At 44.0% G+C, this 26,403-nt stretch overlaps 1 protein-coding gene across 1 annotated transcript in view; it reads left to right on the forward strand.

Annotated features, from left to right (window-relative positions):
- JAK1 (Janus kinase 1) overlaps nucleotides 1–26,403 on the forward strand; it is a 181,356-nt gene that overhangs the window by 104,481 nt on the left and 50,472 nt on the right. Inside the window, exons 5-10 of the mRNA XM_073593803.1 lie at nucleotides 4,943–5,093; nucleotides 7,782–7,945; nucleotides 15,978–16,305; nucleotides 18,527–18,709; nucleotides 22,524–22,681; nucleotides 26,094–26,217. Coding sequence (XP_073449904.1) covers nucleotides 4,943–5,093; nucleotides 7,782–7,945; nucleotides 15,978–16,305; nucleotides 18,527–18,709; nucleotides 22,524–22,681; nucleotides 26,094–26,217 — 1,108 coding nt within the window. The remainder of the gene's footprint in view (nucleotides 1–4,942; nucleotides 5,094–7,781; nucleotides 7,946–15,977; nucleotides 16,306–18,526; nucleotides 18,710–22,523; nucleotides 22,682–26,093; nucleotides 26,218–26,403) is intronic.

Genomic DNA, 26,403 nt, shown 5'->3' on the forward strand with positions numbered 1-26,403 from the left:
GCACAGGAGGTGGGTGCCACCCAGACAATGCTTTGCACTTGTTTCTATGAATACAAAGTGTCCTCTGATTACTAAATGCACTCCAAGTTAAAAGTGCCACAGCATGTGAACATCTTTTTTTTTTTTTTTTTACAGTAGGTGGGCAGCCAGGGGTGATAAAAGAAATGGACGCCTGACCGGCTGTAATTATTTCATGAACAGCTGTGCCCATTATTCCTGGCGCTAGGTGTTTGTGCTGTATATGTTTACATACATTTAGACCTTCCCAGGTCCAAAACCAATAATGAGTAGAATTAAGGTAATCCTCCACAACAGTCCCAGTTTCTTTTCTTTTTTTTAATTCTTTATTTAGAAGAATCAGCGTGACAGTGCAGAAGTCCAAAACATTTAGGCATAACCTACGATACACTATGTTGTCAAAAGTATTGGGACACCTACCTTTACATGCACTTTAATGGCGTCCGCAAAGTCACTATGGAGTTGGCCCACCCTTTTCAGCTATAACAGCTTCAACTCTTCTGGGAAGGTTTAGGAGTGTGGCTATGGGAATTTTTGACCGTTCTTCCAGAAACGCATTTGTAAGGTCAGGGACTGGTGTTGGACGAGAAGACCTGGCTCGCAGTCTCCGCTCTAAATCATCCCACAGGTGTTCTGTCGGGTTGAGGTCAGGACTCTCTGCAGGCCAGTCAAGTTCCTCCAACCCAAAACTCGCTCATCCATGTCTTTATGGACCTTTCTTTGTGCACTGGTCCAAATCATTTGGTGGAGGGGGGATTATGGTGTGGGGTTGTTTTTCAGGGGTTGGGCTTGACCCCCTAGTGCCAGTGATGGGAACTCTTAAGGCGTCGGCATACCAAGACATTTTGGACAATTTCATGCTCCCAACTTTGTGGGAACAGTTTGGGGATGGCCCCTTCCTGTTCCAACATGACTGCGCACCAGAGCACAAAGCAAGGTCCATAAAGACATGGATGAGCGAGTTTGGGGTGGAGGAACTTGACTGGCCCGCGCAGAGTCCTGACCTCAACCCAATAGAACACCTTTGGGATGAATTAGAGAGGAGACTGCGTGCCAGGCCTTCTCATCCTGACCTCGCAAATGTGCTTCTGGAAGAAAGAATGGTCAAACATTCCCATAGACACACTCCTAAACCTTGTGGACGGCCTTCCCAGAAGAGTTGAAGCTGTTATAGCTGCAAAGGGTGGGCCAACTCAATATTGAACCCTACGGACTTAGACTGGGATGCCGTTAAAGTGTGTGTATGTATATAAAGGCCGGCGTCCCAATACTTTTGGTAAGTGTGTGTGTGTGTGTGTGTGTGTGTGTGTGTGTGTGTGTGTGTGTGTGTGTGTGTGTGTGTGTGTGTGTGTGTATATATATTTATTTATTATGAAGCGAGAGATTGCATTGCATAGCCAAGGATCCATGGACCCTATAAATCCAAAAAGGTGGTGGCCCAGCAGCTTATCTCACCTACACGCCAGGTCATGCCGCTTCTCCCAGTTTTTGTTAAATTTTTTACGGGGGGGGGGGTAAATGTTGAACCCCAAAAAGAGAAAGAGGGAAGGAAGAGAGCAGGAAAAAAATGGGATGGGGGAGATGGGAAAGGAGGTTGAAGAGTCCCTCTCATCTCCCCTGGCCACACTGTAGTTCTCCGGTGTTTGCCAGGACTAGAGGGACCCATCTATTGCTGTTGAGAAGCAAGAGGCTGTTGTCCCAGTTTCTCATGTGGCCCCTTGAAAAAAATGAATTGCCCACCCCTGCTTTAAGGGGACAGGTCTGATTCTGATTGGAGGAGGAAGTGCAGTTCTTGGTACAGAATGTCTTCACATCTAAGGCTCATAAATCTACGTAACGCACAAATTATTATATTGCAAGGAAGGCGGCATTTTAATGTTCTGATGATTTTAGAAAATCTTTTAACAGCCTGGATCGCAAATAAGAGGGAATTTTTATTAACATTTTAAGTAACCCAATATCTTATTTAGCAGTTGTATGCTATAGAATTCGTTTTAGAGAAAGTGGAGTTTTCCTTTAAATTTTGTTCATCTGCACACGTTCTGCAGCTGTTCTTTCTTTTTTTTTTTTTTTTTTTTTTTTTTTTTTTTTATCCTCGACAAGTACGGCACTCTGGTAAGTGAAATGTACGTGTATTGACCGGAAAGTAGATGGGTCAATGCAGTTTCAGGAAGATACTATGTTTAGAATAATCATAAAAGTAAGTCGATATACATTCTGCAGCTGTAGCATGGTTCCTCCCACACAAAGACCAGCGCATGGTTTAGGTACACATCAAAATCCCGGATACATGCAGGCTTTGTACAGGTATACTATATGTGAATAGGCCTTTGATCTTTGAACGTGTTAGATTGCATACCTATATAAGAAGTCAGACTGAAAAAAAAAAATGTTTCATGTTCAACAAAAAAAAAAAAAAAAAACAACTTCAACTGATCTAGAGGAAGGGCAAAAACAAATATATATAAAGCAAATTCCAATATTGTGTTCAAAAGGGAAAGAAATTCCCACCTGATCCCTAAGGGCAATTGTATCTGGATCTTCATTTCATAATACTTTTAATGAAAAGGAAATGAGGTCGTTTTTATTTTCTGTACTTGGAATGAATGGTGGAGAAGGATCTGGGTGTTTCTGATAGATCATAAGCCTAATAATAGCATGCAATGCCAAGCAAATAAAATCCTTTCTTGCATTAAGAGAGGTATGGACTTCAGAGAGAGAGAGAGATATCATTTTGCCCCCCCTGTACAAATCATTAGTAAGACCTCATCTGGAATATGAAGTTCAGTTTTGGGCTCCAGTTCTCAAAAAAGGATATCGGGGAACTGGAGAAAGTGCAGAGAAGAGCAACCAAACTGATAAGAGGCATGGGGGCGCTCCGCTATGAGGAAAGATTAGAGGAACTGAATCTATTCTCTTGAGAAGATTAAGGGGGGATATGATCACCATGTACAAATACAAAAGTGGTCCATATAGTGAACTTGGTGTTATTCACTTTCAAGTATTGCTAAACCCACAACAGTAAAATCAGTCTGTATATGCAATAAAGCATGCTTGTTATACTCATCGTGGACCCTAAGGGGTTAATCCTCTGCATTGTGTGCAAAGGTTCTGGGTTTAGTAACACTAATGCCCCGTACACACGGTCGGATTTTCCGATGGAAAATGTGTGATAGGACCTTGTTGTCGGAAATTCCGACCGTGTGTGGGCTCCATCACACATTTTCCATCGGAATTTCCGACACACAAAGTTTGAGAGCAGGATATAAAATTTTCCGACAACAAAATCCGTTGTCGGAAATTCCGATCGTGTGTACACAAATCCGACGCACAAAGTGCCACGCATGCTCAGAATAAATTTAAGAGAGGAAAGCTATTGGCTACTGCCCCGTTTTATAGTCCGGACGTACGTGTTTTACGTCACCGCGTTCAGAACGATCGGATTTTCCGACAACCTTGTGTGACCGTGTGTAGGCAAGACAAGTTTGAGCCAACATCCGTCGGAAAAAATCCATGGATTTTGTTGTCGGAATGTCCGATCAATGTCCGATCGTGTGTACGGGGCATAACACTTCAGCCTAGGTTCACACTGTAGCGATGCGGGAACCGATGCGTCAATACAATGTGAATGACCCCCCCCCCCCCCGATCAGTTGTAGCGATGCGTCAATACAATGTGAATGACGCCCCGGATCAGTTTGCAAATTTGGACAAGAATCAAATTGCATGGGTGAGAACACTTTTTTTTTATTTCTTTATTTTTATTTTTTTATGCGAATCCAATGCAAGTTCAGCCATTAAACTGTATGCCTGAACGCGCGTATTGCTCAGACATCGCATGTGATCGGCACCGCAGTGCGGGTGCGAATCACATGCGATCTCTGACATGGCTACAGTGTGACCCTAGACTTAAGAAGGAGTTCCAGCTAAAAAAAAAAAAAAAAGTAAAAATCAGCAGCTACAAATACTGCAGCTGCTGACCTTTAATATTAGGACACTTACCTGTCCAGGGAGCCCGCGATGTCGCCTCCCCAGCCGATCTTCAGATCAACTACCGGGTGCTGCCGCTGTCATTCCTGTTAAGGGAAACGGGCATCGCTACTGGTTCCTTACTGCGCATGTGTGAAGCGTGCTGCGACATGCTGGTAGGTTAATTGGATCCTGTCTAAATTGTCCCTAGTATGTATGAATGTGAATTAGGGACCTTAGAGTGTAAGCTCCTTGAGGGTAGGGACTCATGTGAATGTACAATGTATATGTAAAGCGCTGCGTAAATTGATGGCGCTATATAAGTACCTGAAATAAATAAATAATAAATTGGCGGGGGGAGGGGGGCCGAACTTCCAGGAGATCAGGCCGCGGCCCATCTCTGGAAGTGGGGAAGGGGGACATGTCATAAACGGGTCCGCGTTCCCCCCTCAATAGTGGCAAATGTGACACCGGAGAGGGGGGAGAAAGTACATAAGCGGAAGTTCCATTTTTGGGTGGAACTCCGCTTTAGGGTCATCAGAGAGGACAAAGGGGAACTCTTTACGTCTGGAGGAAAAGAGTTTTAATCTTCAAATATGGAAAGGTTTCTTCACAGTAAGAGCTGTGAAGATGTGAAATAGACTCTTCAAGAAATAGTTCTGGCCAGCTCAGTAGATTGTTTAAAAAAAAAAAAAAGGGGGGGGGGGTCGCCTTCCTCCTGGATCAACTGGATAGTGTATGTGGGTTGCAACTGTTCTGATGAACTTGCTCTGTACGCTGTTTTTTTAGTTTTATTTTTTTGCTTCAATTATTTAAATACATTTTTAAAGTGCAGCAATCCTGGACTATTGTATCTATCTATCTTGATTCTATCACATATCATATGATACAGATAAAAAAAAAAAAATAATACATCGGATTCCTTTATTCAATCGCTCTGCTTTTCATTGTCACAGATTCTTCTTCACAAATTGGCACGGGACGAATGAAAACGAATCACCGGTCTATAGGTATTACCCTAAGAAGCAGAGGGACAATTATGACGGCAAGGTGCAAGACGGAACTCCGATTCTTGATGCCAACTCACTGGATTATATATTTGCACAGGTAAAGCGCATTGTAGTGGAGGGAAAAAAATGTGGAAGCCTCATTGAAAGCAGCAGTTGTGTAGCTTCATTTAATGGTGCAGAGAGGGGAAGATGCCGGGTAAATGAAAACTACACATCCAAGTAACAGATGTTCTATAAATATTGGCTATTTAAAGCAGCACAATCTGATGTCAATGATACAAGTTACAAAAAACAGCTATATTAAGACCCCTTTCACACTGGGGAGGTGCGGGCATTGGCAGTAAAGCGCTGATAGTTTTAAGCGGTGCTTTACCGCTGTTATAGCGGTAAGCGGGTCGCTTTTAACCACCCCAGGAGAGGTTAAAAAGGGGTTAAAAGCGCCCGCTTGAAGCTGCTTTCAAAGTGCTTATTCGTTTCAATAGGCAGGGGCAGTGGAGGAGTGGTGTATACAGCGGTGTATACAGCGCTCCCTCACCGCCACAAAGATGCTGCTTGCAGGACTTCTTTCCCCGTCCTGCAAGCGCACCGCCCCAGTTTGAAAGCACTCGGTCTTTCACACTGGGGCTGCAGAAGAGGCAGTTTACAGGCGCTATTTGTAGCGCAAAAAATGCCTGTCAAGCGCCTCAGTGTGAAAGGAGTCTAATGCCCCGTACACACGATCGGATTTTCCGACAACAAATGTTGGATGTGAGCTTGCTGGCGGAAAATCCGACCGTGTGTACGCTCCATCGGACATTTGTTGTCGGACTCTCCGCCAACAAATGTTGGCTAGCAGGCTCTCAAATTTTCCACCAACAAATGTTTGTTGCCGGACTTTCCGATCGTGTGTACACAAGTCCGTCGGACAAAAGTCCACGCGTGCTCGGAATCGAGTACGAGCCGGAGATATAACTAGCGTTCGTAATGGAGACATCACGTACGTCTTGTACGTCACTACGTTTGTAATTGTTGGCCAACTTTTGCGTGGCCGTGTGTATGCAAGACAAGTTGGAGCCAACAACCTTCGAGCAAAATTCCACGGTTTTGTTGTCGGAAAGTCCGATTGTGTGCTTAAGAATGTCACTGGAGAGATGTACAATAAAATGGACCTTTTATTAAAATTCACCTTTGGCATGCATCCCTGCACGCTGCTACGAAATCATCTAAGAACTCGTGTACACACAGGCTATGTTGACCCCTGGCCGCGGGGGAAAATAGCAAAATCACGCTGCGTTTTTATCACGATTTTGCGGCTGGCGTTCAAAACGTTCCTATCCTGAATGCAATTCTTCCGCTTTCAGGAGAGGGAGGTTGAGGGCGGTTGAACCTCCCCTAACCGCAGCAGCTTCTAAACTCTTGTGAAAGGCTATATGTACATGGACACATAGGCTTTTGTGGTGTTTGAGTTTAGGATCTATGGCAAAAAAAAAAAACGCCTAAAGCTTCTTAGTTTAGAAGCTGTAGTGTACATGAGCCCTAACACTTAATTTTTTTTTTTTTGACTTTACCTTTTTTGCATCCATTTCCTGGTTCCCTGAAGGCACAAGTGACGTAGCCTTGGCTGCCCAGATGCCCCCTGAGAAGGCAACGTCACTAGTGACTTCACTTTTAAAATAATTCTGTAGTGGGGAAGTATGGCACCTACTAATTGCTGACCTCTGCTTCAAAAATAATACCAGTTCCCTGGCTGTCATGTTGATCCATTTGCTTCAGCGCTTTCTAAATCACTTGCTTGGGAGATACTTTGTATGGATGTCCCAGGCCAGTGTCTCGGTGTATCCCAAGTGCACCGCATTAAAGTACAGCCTTCGCTCTGATCTCTCAAAGGAGAAACCACAGAGACGCATATAGCAATAGATCATTTGAGGGTACGTTCGCTTAGAGACAATATCACTGCATCCATTCTGGGCAAACTGGTAGTGCCCATGTAAAGGATCTGAATAATAGCCAGGCAACTAGCATTTCAGGTCTGCAGTGGCAGGTTAGGCTACATTCAGATAGGTGGCTAGTTCGCTGCGTTCAGAGGCGACCTTCTGTGGCCTCTGGGTGTAGCAACACTCTATGCCAGGGATCCTCAAACTACGGCCCTGCAGCTGTTGCGGAACTACACATCCCATGAGGCATTGTAAAACTCTGACATTCATAGACATGACTAGGCATGATGGGAATTGTAGTTTCTGCACAACTGGAGGGCCATAGTTTGAAGACCCTTGCTCTATGCTATGGCCGCATAAAATTGGCCGATTATCTGTGGCCAGTTGGGTGCATCCAAAACGCCGCAGAAACGCTGACCCTGGACGCACACTGCTCTGTCCAGGGTTGGTCGGAGGCTCTATTCACATTCAGATGAGTGGTTCCATGTGAACAGCGTTGGCTCAGACATAGATTTGTACACAGAGTATAAATCTGAGTGCCGCTGCTGACAGCTGCAGCTGTTTAAACATCGTGTGTGCAGGCAACGATTACAGCTGCTGGCCTCGGCAAGAATCGCTAGTCTCCTGCCAGCGGCTGTGATCGTTGCCTACACCCTTGGCTGCTGCTATTCTGAATGTAGCCTAACGTTTTTGTTGTATTTGGTTTACTTTAACCAAGAAACTAAGATAGAAACTGAAAAGAGAATGAAAGTCCCAAAAGAGTAAGCAAAGGGGATGAGAAGAATTTGGCAGGCCTAATGTCTGTAGATTAATGGGACTTCGAAAACTCTTGCTGTGCTTTTTGTGAATTTCTTTTACTTTGCCTTCATTAGGGACAGTATGAACTGGTGAAGTGCTTGGCTCCAGTCCGGGACCCTAAAAATGACCAAGAGGTGCATGAAATAGAAAACGAATGTTTAGGGATGGCAGTGCTGGCGATCTCTCACTACGCCATCAATAGGAACATGCAGCTTCCGGAGCTCCCCAAGGACATAAGGTCAGTCTTGGCAGTTATGAGATCAACGTGTCTTCTAAACTGTGTTTCTGGGATGATTCACATGGATTTAATAGAAGTCCTCTCAGGGCTACTCCTTACAGGTCCCAGGGTTCCTAGGGCCGTGCGGTGAGGTCAGTGGCTGGTGAGGAACTGGCTGGTATCAGAGCCAGATACACACAGGTTACATACGCCGCGATCGTTGAGAGCGAGAACAATAATTCTAGCACTGGACCTCTTCTGTAACTCTAAACATGTAACCTGTAAAAAAAATGTAACGCATCACCTATTGAGATTTAGAAGTACTGAAGTTTGGCGCCATTCCACAAATGTGCGCAATTTTAAAAGTGTGACATGTTGGGTATCTACTCAGCGTAACATCATCTTTCACATTGTACAAAAAAATCGGGCTAACTTTAGTGTTTTTTTTTTTTTTTTTTTTAATTCATGAAACCGTGTTTTTTCCCAAAAAAAGGCATTTAAAAAGAAAATGCTGCGCAAATACCGTGCGACATAAAAAGTTGCATTTTATTTCCTAGGGCAGTGATGGCGAACCTTGGCGCTCCACTACACTGCAGAGTGCATGAGCATCATGGGAAATGTAGTTCCAGAACATCTGGGGGTGCCAGGGTTCACCATCACTGCTCCGGGGTGTCTACTAAAATAATATACACTGTATATAAAATATTTGGGGGTTCTGAGTAATTTTCTAGCAAATAAAGTATGATTTTACATGTAGGAGAAAAGTGTCAGAATTGGCCTGCGTGGCAAGAGGTTTATTGCCATAAGTAATATACAAAATTTATTATATGTTGTTTTTAAGGTAATTTACTATATTTTCGAAAACTGTACTCAAGCAGGTGGCTTAATGGACAAATTACTGAAGTTATGACTTCCAACCAGTAATTTCACAGTAATTAGATAAATAATAAATTATTATGTGCTAACATATACATATAAATTATATGATTTAGCGTGAATAGAACAGTACCTTTTCAACAGAGTCAGTTTCTTCCTCTTAACTGTGTGAGAAAACCATGGGATTGTGGGTAAATCTTATACACATAAACACATGTTATTTCCTTGTAGTTAAAAGGGCTGGGCTCTTTTAGACACACGCCCCCTTCTATGACACTGCAGTGAGAGGCGTGCCTCCACTGCAGCATTTTTATTGGACAGCTGGGACCAATGGTGCTTTACCATTGGTCCAAAACTCCAAGCTGCCCATTGAGCTCAGTGCCTCTGACAAGAAGTGAGGAGAGGCGCTGTGAGCTCATCCTCTCAGTCTGCTGCAAACAGAGTGTGTCGGCTTGTATTTAAACTGGCTGCTCTGCATTTAGCTTCTGAAAGGCTGCACAAGGAGCCCCATATCTCTGGAACCATAGGTCGTAGGAGCCCCACATTTTTACCAGTGGTGGGGTAGGACTTAGGCTACATACTCCCCCCCCCCCCCCCCCCCCAATTTGGACCCAGGTTGCCGAGCTACGGCACTGCCTCACCTGTTACCCCTGACTGCATGTCCCTGGGGGACAGTGATCTCAAATTTTATATTTCTTTGTAGCAGCACTTGATATTGAAACCTGGTATTGCATTGTAAACTGAAAATAGTTCTTCCCCCTTGGGGATGTCACTGGACTCAGAACACACTTTATACAGCAGCACGATGGCGGCCGTTCAGCTATTTTTACTTTCAGTAGTTTTTATTGAAACTTTAAAATCCGACAAAAAGAAGTCACCGTAATTGTTACAACAGCCAGGACTCAGACTTTTCAAATGCAGGGAATGATATACATCTCTCCATAACTAGAGCACTGGACAAAACCAACAATTAAACCTTGAAAAGCGAAGTATCCCTGAACTATGTCCGTCCAGGGGGTGAACTTAAAGTATAAGTTCACCTTTACAGAAAATATGTAAGGTGAGTTTACACTGGACCCCCCCCCCCCCGGTCCCGCTGTACCTGAGGCCAGCGATCAGTCGCTAGGAGACATCGGATCGCCGCTTCACCGGTCCAGGGATTTGAAATCGCCCCCCCCCCCCCCAGCTTTCCCTCTTCTCCCCCCGCTGACAGGATGGGCTAGGCGGGTTCTGATTGGTCGCAACCAATTAGAATGCCTCCTATACATATCTTTCGAGGTACATTTAGGAGATTAAGCCACGGGGGATTTCAAATCCCCAGATCGGTGAAGCGGCGACCCGATGTCTCCTAGCGGGTGATTGTCGGCCTCAGATACAGCGGGACCGGGGGGGGGGGGGGAGGGGGAATGGGAAGGGGGTCCAGTGTAAGTTGACCTTACAGATTTTCTGTAAAAGTGAACTTAACTTTTAAAGAGTTTGTTACCCCAACACACATATTCCTGATATGTCTGCTGTACCATGTACTTGTATGAGAAAGTCTCCTGTTCTCTTTGTATTGTTTCCTTTATGTGAAACCCCTGGTGTTCCTGCCAGTCCCTCTGCTTTACCAATAAAATCTGACCGCACTAAGCAGGAGAGCACATCCTGGTCAGTTCTCTAGCTATGCTGGGAACTTGGTGTACTCTCCTCCAATGATCAGACTTGTCCTGAAACATCCCTACTGCACAGCCATTCACTGGCCAGCTCAGTGTGCTGCTGCTTCTCCTCCCCCCAGTTCTTATGCAGCTGAGAACAGAGGGGAATGTGATCACTTGTAAAAATAAAAAGAGAGAAAAGATGTATTTCTTTGTTTGTGTTTTTTTTTTTTTTTTTTTTTTGCTTTTTTTTTATAACTATACAAAAAAATGTTTCGTCTTCCATTTCTATTTTAAACGGAATGGATTGTTTTACAAAGTGATCATTTACAATCACTTTAACTTGTTTGAAACCCCTATAGTTTAACATGGACATAACCAGCCCATGGGGCTCCGGGTGACCTCAGATCGCTTAGTAGCATCATTGACCACAGCGGTAACTTGTTCATCATCCAAGACAACTTATATATTTATCTATATAGCGAGATATGCACTGAGGTCTTTTTATTTATTTATTTATTCATTCATTCATTTTTTTGAGGATCGGGCTATAGTAAGTTTTGCAGCCAAAAGCATGAAAAAAAGATCCATCTCTGCTTAAAGTGGGGCAGGTTCTTAAATGCCTTCTGCTATTTTTTGAGAAATTGAGGTGGGACATGCAACACGGCCAAGCCTACCCTTTTTTTACTGAGAAGGAAGAGAGGGGTTAAAGTATATGTGAACCCTCACCTTGTAAAAATAACCCACTTAGTTTAAAATAGAGTTAAATGGCAAAACCTTTGTGTATAGATATATAAAACCGTAGCCTCCCTGGCGGTTTTCCCGAGTGTGGCTCGGGGTTAAAATTCAGTACCATTAGCGGTAACCCCGAGCCACACTCGGGATCGCATTGCAGGATCCTGGGGCGGCGTTACTTACATTGTCCCCGGGATCCTGCGATGTCCCCCGCAGTGTCCGAGGGCTCCGTCCTCCTCCGAAGCCTCTCCGTGCCAGGCTCCGTTCCCTGCGAGCGGCGCGACGCACGGGGGCGGAGCCTGGCGGCAAATTCAAAAAACTGTCAAAATCATAACACATACAGTACTGTAATCTTACAGATTACAGTACTGTATGAAATGATTTCACATCCCTTTTGTCCCCAGTGCTCTGGCCCATGCCCTGCATGCAGTTTTACATGATATACACTGTTCTTTCTGCCTGGAAACTGGAGATTGTCCATAGCAACCAAAAAGTGTCCCTTTACGTCAAAAGTGGCTTTAGACCAGCTAGAAAACAGCGATAGTAAATTAGAACACTTGCAGAATTGAGCGATAGTGAATTGTGGGGAAATTTATTTTATTACTATTTTTTTAAATTTTTTTTAATTATTTATTTTTATTTATTATATTATAATTTATGTTTTTGTGTTTCAAACTTTATCATACCCGGGATATCTACTAGACTCTGGTTTGGACAGATTTAAGTGTGTTATTGTTAAGATTTACAGACCTACAATATAAAACGCCAAATTTCCATGCAAAATAATTGTACCGCTTTCAGCACCTAAAATCCAAAATAATCATACCGCCAGGGAGGTTAAAAATACCTTTTTTTTTTTTTTTTTTTTTTTTTTTTTTTTAAGAAGTGATCACATACCCTCTCTTCCCAGCTGCATATAGGGGTCAGAGAGGTGAGGGTGAAGAAACAGTAGTACACTGGTCATTCCAGTTAATGACTGTGCAGAGGAGGTGCGTCAGCACAAGTTTGATCATTGGAGGAGAGCAGACTGAGTTCCCAGCACAGCTAGAGAACTATCCGTGCTGTGCTCTCCTGCCTAGCGTGGTCAGTTTTTGATAGGAAAGCAGAGAGACTGGCAGGAACACCAGGGATTTCACAAAAAAAGGAAGCAATACATATAGAACAGGAGAGTTTCTAATACAAGTACATTGTACAGCAGGCACATATCAGGAATATGAAATGTTTGGTTTACATATTCTTCAACATTGTGTGCACCACCTTTTAGTTTATTGCCATGGGAAACTATAGTGGGCCCTGCACTAGAATGGATGGGCCTTTTGTTCTCAGGAGGGCCTCGGCCTGTGAATAGGTTGGTTTATAAAGCCATGTTCTAAGAGCTGTTGGCATAATCTGGCTGCAACTTGCTGCTCCCCTCTGCCCTATGACTGTATGCTTGGACTAATGTATATATTTTTACTGCTCTGTGCAGAGTGTTTTGCATTCTTAGAGATGCAGAAAACCAGATCTGATACCATCACCGCATTTGCTTTCAGAATGTTGTCATACAAAAGCTTTTCCTGAACTGAAAACCAGAGTGAGAATTTACAAAAAAGCAAAGACAAGGCAAAAAAACACGATAGGTTACATGGTATGCATGACAAAAAGATAGTTGTTACTCTCCGGTATATAGAGATCTCCGGTACCCGACGCGTTTCTGGTTCAAGCACCTTCGTCGGGGGAGAGTATATGCAGTCAAATTTTGTCTTACAGTATCTCACAAAAGTGAGTACTCCCCTTACATTTTTGTAAACATTTTATTCTATCTTTTTGAAGAAATGACACTTTGCTACAATGTAAAGTAGTGAGTGTACAGCTTGTATAACAGTGTAAATTTGCTGTCCTCTCAAAATAACTCAACACACAGCCATTAATGTCTAAACCGCTGGCAACAAAAGTGAGTACACCCCTAAGTGAAAATTTCCAAATTGGGCCCAAATAGCCATTTTCCCTCCCCGATGTCATGTGACTCGTTAGTGTTACAAGGTCTCAGGTGTGAATGGGGAACAGGTGTGTTAAATTTGGTGTTATCGCTCTCACTCTCTTACTGGTCACTGGAAGTTCAACATGGCACCTCATGGCAAAGAACTCTGAGGATCTGAAAAAAAGAATTGTTACATAGTTACATAGTAGGTGAGGTTGAAAAAAGACACAAGTCCATCAAGTCCAACCTATGTGTGTGATTATGTGTCAGTATTACATTACATATCCCTGTATGTTACGGTCATTCAGGTGATTATCTAATAGCTTCAAGAAACTATCAATGCTCCCCGCTGAGACCACCGCCTGTGGAAGGGAATTCCACATCCTTGCCACTCTTACAGTAAAGAATCCTCTACGTAGTTTAAGGTTAAACCTTAAATTGTTGCTCTACATAAAGATGGTCTAGGCTATAAGAAGATTGCCAAGACCCTGAAACGGAGCTGCAGCACAGTGGCCAAGACCATACAGCGGTTTAACAGGACAGGTTCCACTCAGAACAGGCCTCGCCATGGTTGACCAAAGAAGTTGAGTACACATGCTCAGCGTCATATCCAGAGGTTGTCTTTGGGAAATAGAGGTATAAGTGCTGCCAGCATTGCTGCAGAGGTTGAAGGGGTGGGGGGTCAGCCTGTCAGTGCTCAGACCATACGCCGCACACTGCATCAAATTGGTCGGCATGGCTGTCATCCCAGAAGGAAGCCTCTTCTAAAGATGATGCACAAGAAAGCCCACAAACAGTTTGATGAAGACAAGCAGACTAAGGACATGGATTACTGGAACCAAGATAAACTTTTTGGTTCAGATGGTGACAAGCCTGTGTGGCAGTAACCAGGTGAGGAGTACAAAGACAAGTGTGTCTTGCCTACAGTCAAGCATGGTGGTGGGAGTGTCATGGTCTGGGGCTGCATGAGTGCTGCCGGCACTGGGGAGCTACAGATCATTGAGGGAACCATGAATGCCAACATGTACTGTGACATACTGAAGCAGAGCATGATCCCCTCCCTTCAGAGACTGGGCCACAGGGCAGTATTCCAACATAACGACCCCAAACACACCTCCAAGATGACCCCTGCCTTGCTAAAGAAGCTGAGGGTAAAGGTGATGGACAGGCCAAGCATGTCTCCAGACCTAAACCCTATTGATCATCTGTGGGGCATCCTCAAACAGAAGGTGGAGGAGCGCAAGGTCTCCAACATCCACCAGCTCTGTGATGTTGTCATGGAGGAGGGGAAGAGGACTTCAGTGGTAACCTGTGAAGCTCTGGTGACCTCCATGCCCAAGAGGGTTAAGGCAGTGCTGTAAAATAATGGTGGCCACACAAAATATTGACACTTTGGGCCCAATTTGGACATTTTCACTTAGGGGTGTACTCACTTTTGTTGCCAGCGGTTTAGACATTAATGGCTGTGTGTTGAGTTATTTTGAGGGGACAGCAAATTTACACTGTTATACAAGCTGTACACTCACTACTTTACATTGTAGCAAAGTGTCATTTCTTCAGTGTTGTCACATGAAAAGATAGAAGAAAATATTTACAGAAATGTGAAGGGTGTACTCACATTTGTGAGATACTGTATATGTGAAATGTTCCACTATATAATTTAGAAAAATGGATGAAGCACTGTCAACGGGGGGTGTCAATAGATGCCCACCAAGAGCACCAATAACGCACAATAATATCAGAAAAACGTGAATTTACCCATTCAATTTGCCTGGTGATCGGAAGGAGTCGTATATGGCGGGTTTGCCAAACAAGGTCTGTAAATTTTAAGTGAAAGCGCTATCTGAGCACTGCAGAGCGGGGTGACACAGAGACAGAGGGCCTCTTTGTCCATAGGAAGGTCTAATACTCAAGGATTTGGAATGTGTTGCTGCTATATATGGATCAGGAACCATATTTAAGGCTTCGGATAGCGCTTTCACTTAAAATTTACAGACCTTGTTTGGCAATGACTCCTTGCGATCACCAGGCAAATTGAATGGGCAAATTCCAGTTTTTCTGATATTATCGTGCGTTATTGGTGCTCTTGGTGGGCATCTGACGTCCCCGCTGGCAATGCTTCATCCATTTTTCTAAGTTATATGGTGGAACATTTCACATGTAAGACAAAATTATGACAGCATATACTCTTATTAAATACCCCTGACGAAGGTGCTTGAAACAGAAACGCGTTGGTACCGGAGATCACTATATACCGGAGAGTAACCACTATATTTTTGTCATGCATACCATGTAACCTATCGTGTTTTTTGTCTTGGCTATGCTTTTTTGTATACTTGTGTAGTATTTTTTTTCTATGTCCTTTTAACCATCGGTCATAACCTGATCGAATGATTTTATGTATACCTAATAAATTAAATGTTCTAAATGTGTGGTTGCTGCCTACAAAGTCCCAATGAAGGGGGGTTCTTTTTTCTTGATACACAATTAGGGATGTGGCAACAACTCACTGGTCTGACATGCTGAAACCCTCTTTTTTGCTGAAGGAACCTTAGAGCAGTGTTTCTCAACTCCAGTCCTCAAGGTGCACCAACAGGTCGGGTTTTCAGGATTTCCACTATTTTGCACAGGTGATTTGATCAGTTTTCACTGCCTTAGTAATTACCACAGCCGTTTCATCTGAGGGAAATCCTGAAAACATGACCTGTTGGTGTGCCTTGAGGACTGGAGTTGAGAAACACTGCCTTAGACTGACTCTGGTCAATGTTGGCTCTACTGATGTGAATGGTGCAGCGTCCTCCTAAGTAAAATTATCTGTACTAAGCAACCTCTTTTGTTAACCTTGCAGCTACAAGAAGTATATCCCCGAAACTTTAAACCGAACCATCAAGCAAAGAAATATCCTGACCCGGATTCGGATCAATAACGTCTTCAAAAATTTCTTGAAAGAATTCAACAATAAAACGATCTGTGACAGCAGCGTGTCCCCGCACGACCTGAAAGTGAAGTACATGTCCACGCTGGAGACACTGACCAAATATTACGGGGCCGAGATATTCGAGACGCAGCACTTCAAGATCTCCTCGGAGAATGAACAGAACGGGTTTCAACCCAGTGGCGTGTTTGAGGTTATGGTGACTGGGAATGATGGCATCCAGTGGAGAGTGAAACCAGCTGTAAGCATTGACAAGAAAGCTATTCATAGATAACATATGATAAGGGTTGATTAACTTTTCCTTCTGCAGTCATTGGGATATAAATGATACAATAAGGCACTGAAAGTATTGGATGATGGGTATTGAGCTGTGTGTTCTGCAGTGCAGATCACACTTGTGACATGGATGGGTGGGGAGTGAATTGTGAGTACTGGAGTGCAAATCTCACTAGTGACATGAATAGTGGGGAGCAAGCTGTGTGTGCAGTACAGATCTCACTGGTAAAATTCATGGGGATTGAGCTGTGTGTATTGCTGTAGTGCAGATCTCACTGGTGACATCGATACTGGGGAGTTAAATCTGTGTGCATAAGACCCCTTTCACACTGGTGCATAAGACCCCTTTCATACTGAGGCACTTTGCAGGCGCAATAGCGTTAAAAATAGCGCCTGCAAAGCGCCCTGAAACAGCGGCTCCATTCACACTGGAGCGGTGCGCTGGCAGGGCATCAGAAAAAGTCCTGCCAACAGCTTCTTTGGAGCGCATTAGGTGCGGTGAACTCACCGATTTAAAAAGGCCCCTGCCCATTGAAAACAATGGGGCAATGCTGCTATACCGCCGGCAAAGCGCTGCTGCAGTGGCGTTTTTGCGGGTGGATTTAACTCCTTTTCGGCCCGCTAGCGTCCAAATAGCGCCGCTAAAACGACGGTAAAGCGGCGCTAAAAATAGCGCCGCTTTACTGCTGACGCCGGGGTTGGCTCAGTGTGAAAAAGGTCTAAGACCCCTTTCACACTGAGGCATTTTTCAGGCGATACAGCGCTAAAAATATCGCCTGAAAAAAGCCTCAGCTGCAAACCCAGTGTGAAAGCACGAGTGCTTTCACACTGGGGCGCTATGCTGGCAGGACGTCACAAAAAGTCCTGCCAGCAGCTTCTTTGCAGCAGTGGAGGAGCGGCGAATACACCGCTCCTCCACTGCTCTTCCCCATTGAAAACAATAGGGCAGCGCTGCTATACCGCCAGCCAAGCGCCGCTGTTGCGGCGTTTTGCAGGCGGATTTAACCCCTTTTTGAACGCTAGCGGGGGTTAAAACGGTAAATCGGCGCTAAAAACAGCGCCGCTTTACCACGGACACCCGGGGCGGCTTAGTGTGAAAGGGATGCAGATCTTACTGCCTTAATGGATACGGGGGTGTAAGTTGTGTGTACTGGAGTGCAAATCTCACTGGTGACATCAATACTGGGTTGTGAGCTGTGTATGCAATAATACAGATCTCACTGGTGACATGATTACTGGGGAGCGAGCTATGTACTGGAGTGCAAATCTCATTGGTGACATCAATTCTGGGGAGCAAGCTGTGTGCGCAACAGTGCAGATCTCACTGGTGACTTCCAAAGGAATTGAGCTGTGTGTGCTCTAGTGCAGATCTCACTGGTGACATGGATACTATGGAGAAAACCAATTGTGCTGGAGCACAGCTCTGGCTAATGAAGGGGATGCCAGGAGTGAGCAGAGTGTGGTGGAGTGCAGTTCTCACGAATGACATGAATGCTATGGCGTGAGCTGAGTGTGCCGAAGTGCAGAAATTTTAAATGAAAGAAAAAGGAAGATCCCAACTTTTGAGTTGTCCCCAGAAAAGTAATAGAGATTAAATCTTCTGATAGTGACTTGGGGGCCCCAATGGATTCCCTTTTTTTGCAGGGAGTTCCCTTCACTTCCTGTTTTGGCTATGGGACAGGAAGTGAAGGTAAATCTCCCCAGTGAGTAACAGATACACAAAAAAAAAGAAAACCTACTAACAAGGGTTATAACCCTTCCTGTATCCAAAATGGGTAAAAAAAAAAAAAAAGTTTTGCCTACAGTTCTACTTTAACTAATGAAGTGGATTTAATGAGGAAGCTGAGTGTGGTGGAGTGCAGATCTCACTGTATTTGCCCTTTATGTAAGACCGCAAAAAGTTTTTGAGATTGGAATTAAGTCAACAATTTTCAGTCTTAATGAGAAATCCTTATTGTTTTCTGTTTCAAGTTGCACAGTTGTTTTCAAGGTTAGCTGATTTGGCGCTTCTTTAGTAGAAAAACCAAAAGGGAATATTTCTTTGGATAGACCAAGACCTGTCTTGTGGTTTTCCTCAGAGGGGACAATCTTTCATTCCCTCTACATGGGAAAAGCATGACCTTTTTTTTTTTTTTTTTTTTTTTTTTAGCATTGCTTGAATGCCATTTGGTTTCTCTTTCCTGCAGCCTGTGACAGTAGAGAAAGAAAAGAAAACAAAAAGGAAAAAGAATGAAAACAAAAATAAAAAGGCCGATGCGAAAGCCAACGCCAAAGACCAGTGGAGCTCCTTCTCTTACTTTCCGGAGATCACCCACATTGTAGTGAAAGATGACACCGTCTACATACACAACCAGGACAACAAGTGCATGGTAAGGATCCAAGATCTATGAGGGACCATATATCGGGACCATATATCGGGACCATATATCGGGACCATATATCGGGGCCATATATCGGGACCATATATCGGGGCCATATATCGGGACCATATATCAGGGCCTGATTCAAAGATGCAAAGTTATCACCTTCCTGAAAGACTTTATTCAAAGCTACGTGCATTTCATTTGACTTTCTCTAATTATCTCACACATAAATACACACTGAACAACATTTGCCTATTCTCTTTACCCACCTGCCTGACTACCCCTGGGACCACAGCTTTCATAGTGCTCAAATCTCTACTTGGCTCCAGACCTCCCCATCTCAACTAAACCTGGCCATACATGTAGCCGTTTTCAATCCAGGTTAACCACTTGGGTATTGCAAATTCCATCAGAAGTGACCTTCCAAAACTGAGCCATCTTCCACCTGAGTGTTTGATGACTACCAAAATTCTATTGATTGTTAAAGCCTTAGTGCAGCCAAAACCACAGATGTAAAAATCGGCACGAGACATAACGCTCAATTAGTATGATACTGTCCCTTGTGTTGAATCTTCTTCTTTTAGTAGTTATCCTGTCCAGTCTTGCAACACCCCCCCCCCCCCCCCCTCATCCATGTTTTAACAAGGGACATACAGGTGGCAGAAGATACCTGAGTGACAGAGAAATCTCCATCCCTGAACACTTATCTGGCTCCTCTCCTTTTGTCATCCTGTGCTGTCCTGGCGGCAGCCTTGCTCTCCCCTATTAGTCTCAAAGGAGACACAGGCAGTAGTGGGAGCCTTAGGCTCCTGCTACTGTCAGTCAGTGGAGGCTGGTGCTCCATTTTTTTCGGAGGGGGGGGGGTCGGTTGATCAAATCCCCCACCGTATCAACCCTCCTCCCCCCCCCCCCCCCAGTTCGGTCGATTGGCGAACAACACCCCCCATCCCGTTGCTCACCCACCAGCCCTGCACTTACCTCATCCAGGTCGCGGGCAGCTTCGGCGACTTCCCCCTGCATCTCCATCTCAGCGGCCTCCCCTCTGCTTCTGTTCCCGGCCAATACAGTTGCCTCTCCTCCCACTTCCTGATTGGCCAGGAGTAAAAGCAGGAAGACGATGGCGAATATTAATTCGCTATTGTCACACAACTGGGTGGGCTCGGGGCGCAGTGCTCTGCGCCCCAAGCCCACCCTTTTTGAAGCCAATTAGAGCCTCGGGCTCTTATAATGTGCTTCCAAAAAAAAAAAACTCTGTTTGAAATCCATGCGTCCGGGGCCGAGCGCATGGATTAGGGGGGACGGCGCCCCTAATGGAGCAGCCACCACTGCTGTCAGTCAAATCCTGTGAGGAGAGAGCGGAGGGTGTGGCCAAGCCTCACTGTCTATGGACGCACACAGCCCGGCTGTTTTGCTAAGGGGGCACCCAGAGTAAAGGAGGAGCAGAGAGTGCCGGTGGGGGACTCCAGAAGAGGAGGATCAGTAAGTATAACCTCCCTATTTTTTTTTATTCTAAAAAATGCTTTTACAAGCACTTTAAATACAGCAGAGAAAAATAGGGTCTCCTGCTCTACCAGTTCTTCTTCATGTACCTCTCAGAACTGGATAGACTAAAAAGCTTTAGGCAGCTAAACAGATGCCATAAATCTATTTGATTTGTGTATAAATTGTTTGCCTGGAGATCAGATTTAAATTGATTGTAAAGGCATTTTTTTAAAATAACAAACCTGTCATACATAACTGCTCTGTGTAATGGTTTTGCACAGGGTAGCCCCAATCCTCCTCTTCTGGGGTCCCCCCGTTGGCACTGCTGACTCCTCCATCCTTCTGAGTGCCCCCATAGAAAGCCGTTTGCTATGGAAGCCCTCATGTGGGCTCGATCCCACGCCAATCACTGTGTGTCCATTGATAAACGGAAAGTGTGGCTTGGCCCTACCCCTGTTCTCTCCTCACAGGCTGTGATTGACAGCAGCAGGAGCCAATGGCTCCCGTTGCTGCCTCTATATCCAGTGAGGAGGGGGAAAGAGGAGAGAGACGCTGCTCTAGGGCACAGCGCTGGATCAAGATCAGGCTCAGGTACAGTGGATCCGGAAAGTATTCATGGCTCTTTACTTTTCCCACATTTTGTTATATTACAGCCTTATTCCAAAATGAATTGAATTCATTATTTTTCCTTAAAACTCTACAAACAATACCCCATAATGACAACGTGAAAGAAGTTTGTTTGAAATCTTTGCAAATTTATTAAAAATAGAAAATCCCATATACATAAGTATTCACAGCCTTTGCTCAATACTTTGTTGAAGCACCTTTGGCACCAATTACAGCCTCAAGTATTTTTGAGTATGATGCTACAAGCTTGGCACACCTATTCTGGGCAGTTTCTCCCATTTTTCTTTGCATGACCTCTCAATTTCCTTCAGGTGGGATGGGGAGCGTCGGAGCACAGACATTTTCAGATCTCTCCAGAGATGTTCAATCAGGTTCAAGTCTGGGCTCCTGCACAGAGTAGCCACTTCTTTGTTATCTTGACTGTGTGCTTGAGGTCGTCGTCCTGTTTGAAGATGAACCTTCGCACCAATCTGATGTCCAGAGCGCTCTGGAGCAGGTTTTTATTAAGGATGTCTCTGTACATTGCTGCATTAATATTTCCCTCAATCCTGACTAGTCTCCCAGTTCCTGACGCTGAAAAATATCCCCACAACATAATTCTGCCACCACCATGCTTCACTGTAGGGATGGTATTGGCCAGGTGATGAGCGGTGCCTGGTTTCTTCCAGACATGACGCTTGCCATTCAGGCCAAAGAGTTCAATCTTTGTTTCATCAGACCAGAGAATTGTGTTTCTCATGATCTGAGAGTCCTTCAGGTGCCTTTTGGCAAACTCCAGTTGGGCTGTCATGTGCCTTTTACTGAGGAGTGGCTTCCATCTGGCCAATCTACTATACAGGTCTGATTGGTGAAGTGCTGCTGAGATGGTTGTTCTTCTGGAAGGTTCTCCTCTCTCCACAGAGAAACACTGGAGCTTTGTCAGAGTGACCATCGGGTTCTTGGTCACCTCCCTGACTAAGGTCCTTCTCCCCCAATCACTCAGTTTGGCGGGGCGGCCCACTCTAGGAAGAGTCCTGGTGGTTCCAAACTTCTTCCATTTACAGATGAGCTCATTGGGACCTTCAATGCTGCAGACATTTTTCTGTACCCTTCCCCAGATCTGTGCCTCCATACAATCCTGTCTCGGAGGTCTGCAGACAATTCCTTGGACTTCATGGCTTGTTTTGTGCTCTGACATGCACTGTTAACTGTAGGACCTTTATATAGACAGGTGTGTGCCTTTACAGATCATGTCCAATCAGCTGAACTCAAAAAGACTTGAGGCTGTAATTGGTGCCAAAGGAGCTTCAACAAAGTATTGAGCAATGGCTGTGAATACTAATGTACGTGTGATTTTTTTTTTTTTTTTAATTATTATTTTTTATTTTAATAAATTTGCAAAGCTTTCAAACAAACTTTTCACGCTGTCATCATGGGGTATTGTTTGTAGAATTTTTTGAGGAAAATCACGAGTTTAATCCATTTTGGAATAAGGCCGTAACGTAACAAAATGTGGAAAAAGCGAAGCTTTGTAAATACTTTGCAGATGCACTGTAAGTATAAGGGAGGGTTGGAGGGGAGAGCAGAACAAAAAAAAAAAAATCTGCCTTTTACAACCACCTTCATTTTAAAAGTTAATGAATTTGTTGCCGCTCTGTTGTGTGGCCTTTTTAGAATGTATTCACGCAGAATCATAAGTTATTGATAAATCCACTTGAATTTTTTCATCTAGGAGCTGAAGCTCTCCTCTCCAGATGTTGCCCTCTCATTCACCGCTCTCATAGATGGCTACTTCAGGCTGACTGCAGATGCCCATCACTATCTGTGCACTGATGTGGCCCCACCATTAATAGTACAAAATATAATGAACGGTTGTCACGGACCTGTTTGGTAAGTCCATGGTTCCTTTTTTTTAAACCATTTTATTTTCTGATATCTGCAAACAGATTTGTCTGTTATAAGTTGCTTTTTCTCGGATGATGTGTACGCGTTCAGTGAATTTTAATCGGTGTAGCTGATCGGATCTGTCCATCTGTAGACCTGTTGCCAAAATTGAAAAAGCAGTGAAAGGTGTGCTTGACCTTTGTTCAAACTGCACATCGGTTGGACCTGCTGAAGTTTGGTGTTTTTTTACATGAATTTATCAGAAGGTCTATGGGTCACCCTTCAAGGAAAAATGAGATCAACCAGCAATTCTAATTTTAAAGTGGATGTAAACCCGGAAAAAAAAAATTTTCTTTTTATGTCATATTGTAGAGTATAAGATTTCCTATCATTTGAGCCCAGTCTTGCCACAAAGAGTTAATCCATCTCTGAGCAATACCCTTTTATTGTTTAGTGAGATAAATCTTGACAAACAGAGAAAAACTTTGTCAAATCCTCCCCCTTTGCTGTGAGTGACAGGTGATTTACATATCTAGTGCACTAGCCTAAGACATGCATTATTTTTTAATTCCCTCCCCCACTTCTTTCTTCAGCAGCTCTGCAACGATTGGCTGTTCCACACCTCAGCATGATTTGGCATGCTGAAGTCATGTGGTTACTTTCCTGTCTTTTCACTGGATGTTAGAGATCATAGCAGAAGTTCAGTGTTAGAAATACACAGGAGAAAATGCATATTGACAAGGGGAGTGTAGAGGTGGGCGGGGAGTTTACTGACATCACGACTCCACCCACCGAGCTCCAGACAACAGACCCGCCCACAGAATCTGCAGTTTTTCGGGTCTCATAACAGACAGAGGGGAGACATTTGACAGGTAAAGATACATGCAGGAGGCCTGTATATCCTTATAGATAACCCCTATGGCAGGAGTTTAGAAAGGATGACATTGGGTTTAAATCCACTTTAACTGACATTTCATATGAAAAGAGCAACCTATTATGGTGAAAAAAAAGAAGTAGAAAACAGGTAACCTGTAACACTCTCTTACACCTGTAAAAGAATTCTTAAACTTATGACACACACTGAGGGGGTGTGGCCACACAAAAAGTTCTAATTGCTGATCTTAAAAATAAAAAAAAAATAGTTTATCACCGTCTCCCAGTGAACTTGTGCAAGATGGGCGCCACTGGTTATTTTTGATGTCCTGTTCAAGAAATCAGCTGATTATCAAGAGTTTTGGGATCCATTGTGGCAGAATTTTGTATAGTGAGCGTGTTGTTAAAGGTTTAAAGGGAGCCTGTGGCCAAGATTTGGACATTCAGATATGTACATATTCATATCAAGTAGGGCCGCAACTAACAATCATTTCCATAATCAATTAGTTGGCCGATTTATTGTTTGGAATAATCAGTAAAAAAAAAAAAAAACCTCAAAAGTGTGGTGTATAATTTAGACTCCATAGACTTGCACAGCAGCCACTTAGGCCCGCCCCCCCACTTCCTCTGATTTACAACAGCAAGAGCCAATGGCTCGAATGCTGTGTAAAGAGGAAGTAAGGGGAGAAAGATGAAGCTGTGCACAGCGCTGATCTGGGGTGGGGGGGGGGGGGCGCACATGGACACTGAAAACATTTTACGTTAATGCAAGCAATGCATTAAGGTAAAAAAAAACGTTTTTAGGTTTAGTAACACTTTAAGGTTAAACCGATTCTTGTCCAATTGGGTGGCCCGCGTGTCGTCTTTAGCGCCCTGTGACTGAATAGTTTCCTCCAGGGTAGATAAAAATCAATTATTATTTTTTTTTTTATTTTAAATCCGATTTTTTTTTTGATTTGAATCGATTTTTTTTTTGTTATCAATTACATTTAAAGAGCACCTGTCATTTCAGATCCATCATGGCAGCGCCTGTTAATAGGCATCCACTCACCTGCTGCCGCATCACCAGCCGTCCCATTAAAATGAATGGGACTGTCGGTGAGTCAACAGCGGGTCAGAGGAGGAGCCGCTGCAGGGCGGAGATGACAGTTGCTCTTTTAAAATTCTGATTTAACTCAAGCCTTTTTACTAGTGATTTAAATCAAATCCTTGGTCTCCTCCCTATGCTACAATCACCATTTATGTTACCATTCAGACTGTATATGAAACGGATACGAATGTATTTGTTGACTTGAGTACCGTATATACTGCTATGTACCTACAACGATTACTCTTCTCATAGTTTATTTGTTGGCACAAACATGTTCTATTACATAGCTACAATGAATAAATAAACAATGTTGTCTAGGAACATTTATTCACCGAGTACTACTAGACCCTTTTCACACTGAAGCAGTTTTCAAGTGTTTTAGCGCTAGAAAAAGCGCCTGAAAACTGCCTCCCATTCATTGCAATGAGTGCTTTCACACTGGGGGGCGGTGCGCTTGCGGGATGTTAAAAAAGTCCTGCAAGCAGCATCTTTGGGGCGGTTTGGGAGCGCTGTATACAGTGCTCCCAAAACATCCCCTGCCCATTGCAATAAATGGGCAGCGCTTCCGAAGTGCCTGAAAAGCGATTAGGAGGCGCCGCAACACAGGAGTTTTTAACCCCCCCTTTTTTTTTTTTTTTTTCTTTGAGATTAAAAGCGCCCTGCTAGCAGTAAACGAGAAACAAGCGTCACTTTACTGCGAGCGCAAGGGCAGCACCAGTGTGAAAAAGGGGTCTTATTGAGACCGTTGATTTTTTTCATTGAACATATGCCATAGCAGTTTGTATACAGGCACCATATTATTGGTTATAGAATTTTTTTTTTTTTTTATGTAGCATGATATTTAGGCTTCAGGCACACAGAACATACAAAAAAAACTGCTTTCACATTTTGATATGTGCATGTTTTTTTTTTTTTTTTTTCATATATCCTCTAAATCAGGGATATGCAATTAGCGGACCTCCAGCTGTTGTAGAACTACAAGTCCCATGAGGCATAGCAAGACTCTGACAGCCACAAGCATGACACCCAGAGGCAGAGGCATGATGGGACTTGTAGTTTTGCAACAGCTGGAGGTCCGCTAATTGTATATCCCTGCTCTAAATGTTAGTCTGTGTGTCTGTGCACACATAGGCGTTTTTACAGGTGTATTCAAAGTGGGTCTTGTGCAATTTTTCGTTCGCATCGCACAGACATCGCATGTGATCTGCGAGGCAGTGCGGTGCGAATCACATGCGATGTCGGATATCGCACAAGGTGTGAACCAGCACTTAGTGCTTGAGCGTTCATTCAAAGGGCTATTTATCATTTGAAATTGACTAGCTTTAATATTTAGGGCAGACTGATTCTTGTAGTTCTCCACTTTGCCTCATTTTTATTGTTTTTGACAGAATGGGAAAGGTGTGGGCTTTGCTTGCGCTCTCATCTGGGTTTGTTAACGTTTTGTATCTCTTACAGCACGGAGTACGCTGTGAACAAGCTGCGGCAGGAAGGCAACGAGGAAGGGATGTATGTCCTCAGGTGGAGCTGCACTGACTTCAATCACATCCTTATGACTGTGGCCTGTTCCAAAATGTCTAAGGTAATACTTGACTATGTAAGGTAGGCTGTATTTCTTTTGCAGGATGACATTCCTCCTGGTCCTCAGCATCTCCTCGCCAAAGGGCCTCACTTTTGTCATTTCTGGCTCTGCTGTGTGACCACCGCTGCAGCCTACTCACAACCTGGTGTTGGAGATAAGGATAGGGGGTCAGCAGTCGTCACATAT

Source organism: Aquarana catesbeiana, linkage group LG07, assembly GCF_042186555.1.
Source record: "Aquarana catesbeiana isolate 2022-GZ linkage group LG07, ASM4218655v1, whole genome shotgun sequence".
In the NCBI taxonomy this organism is placed as follows: Eukaryota; Metazoa; Chordata; class Amphibia; order Anura; family Ranidae; genus Aquarana; species Aquarana catesbeiana.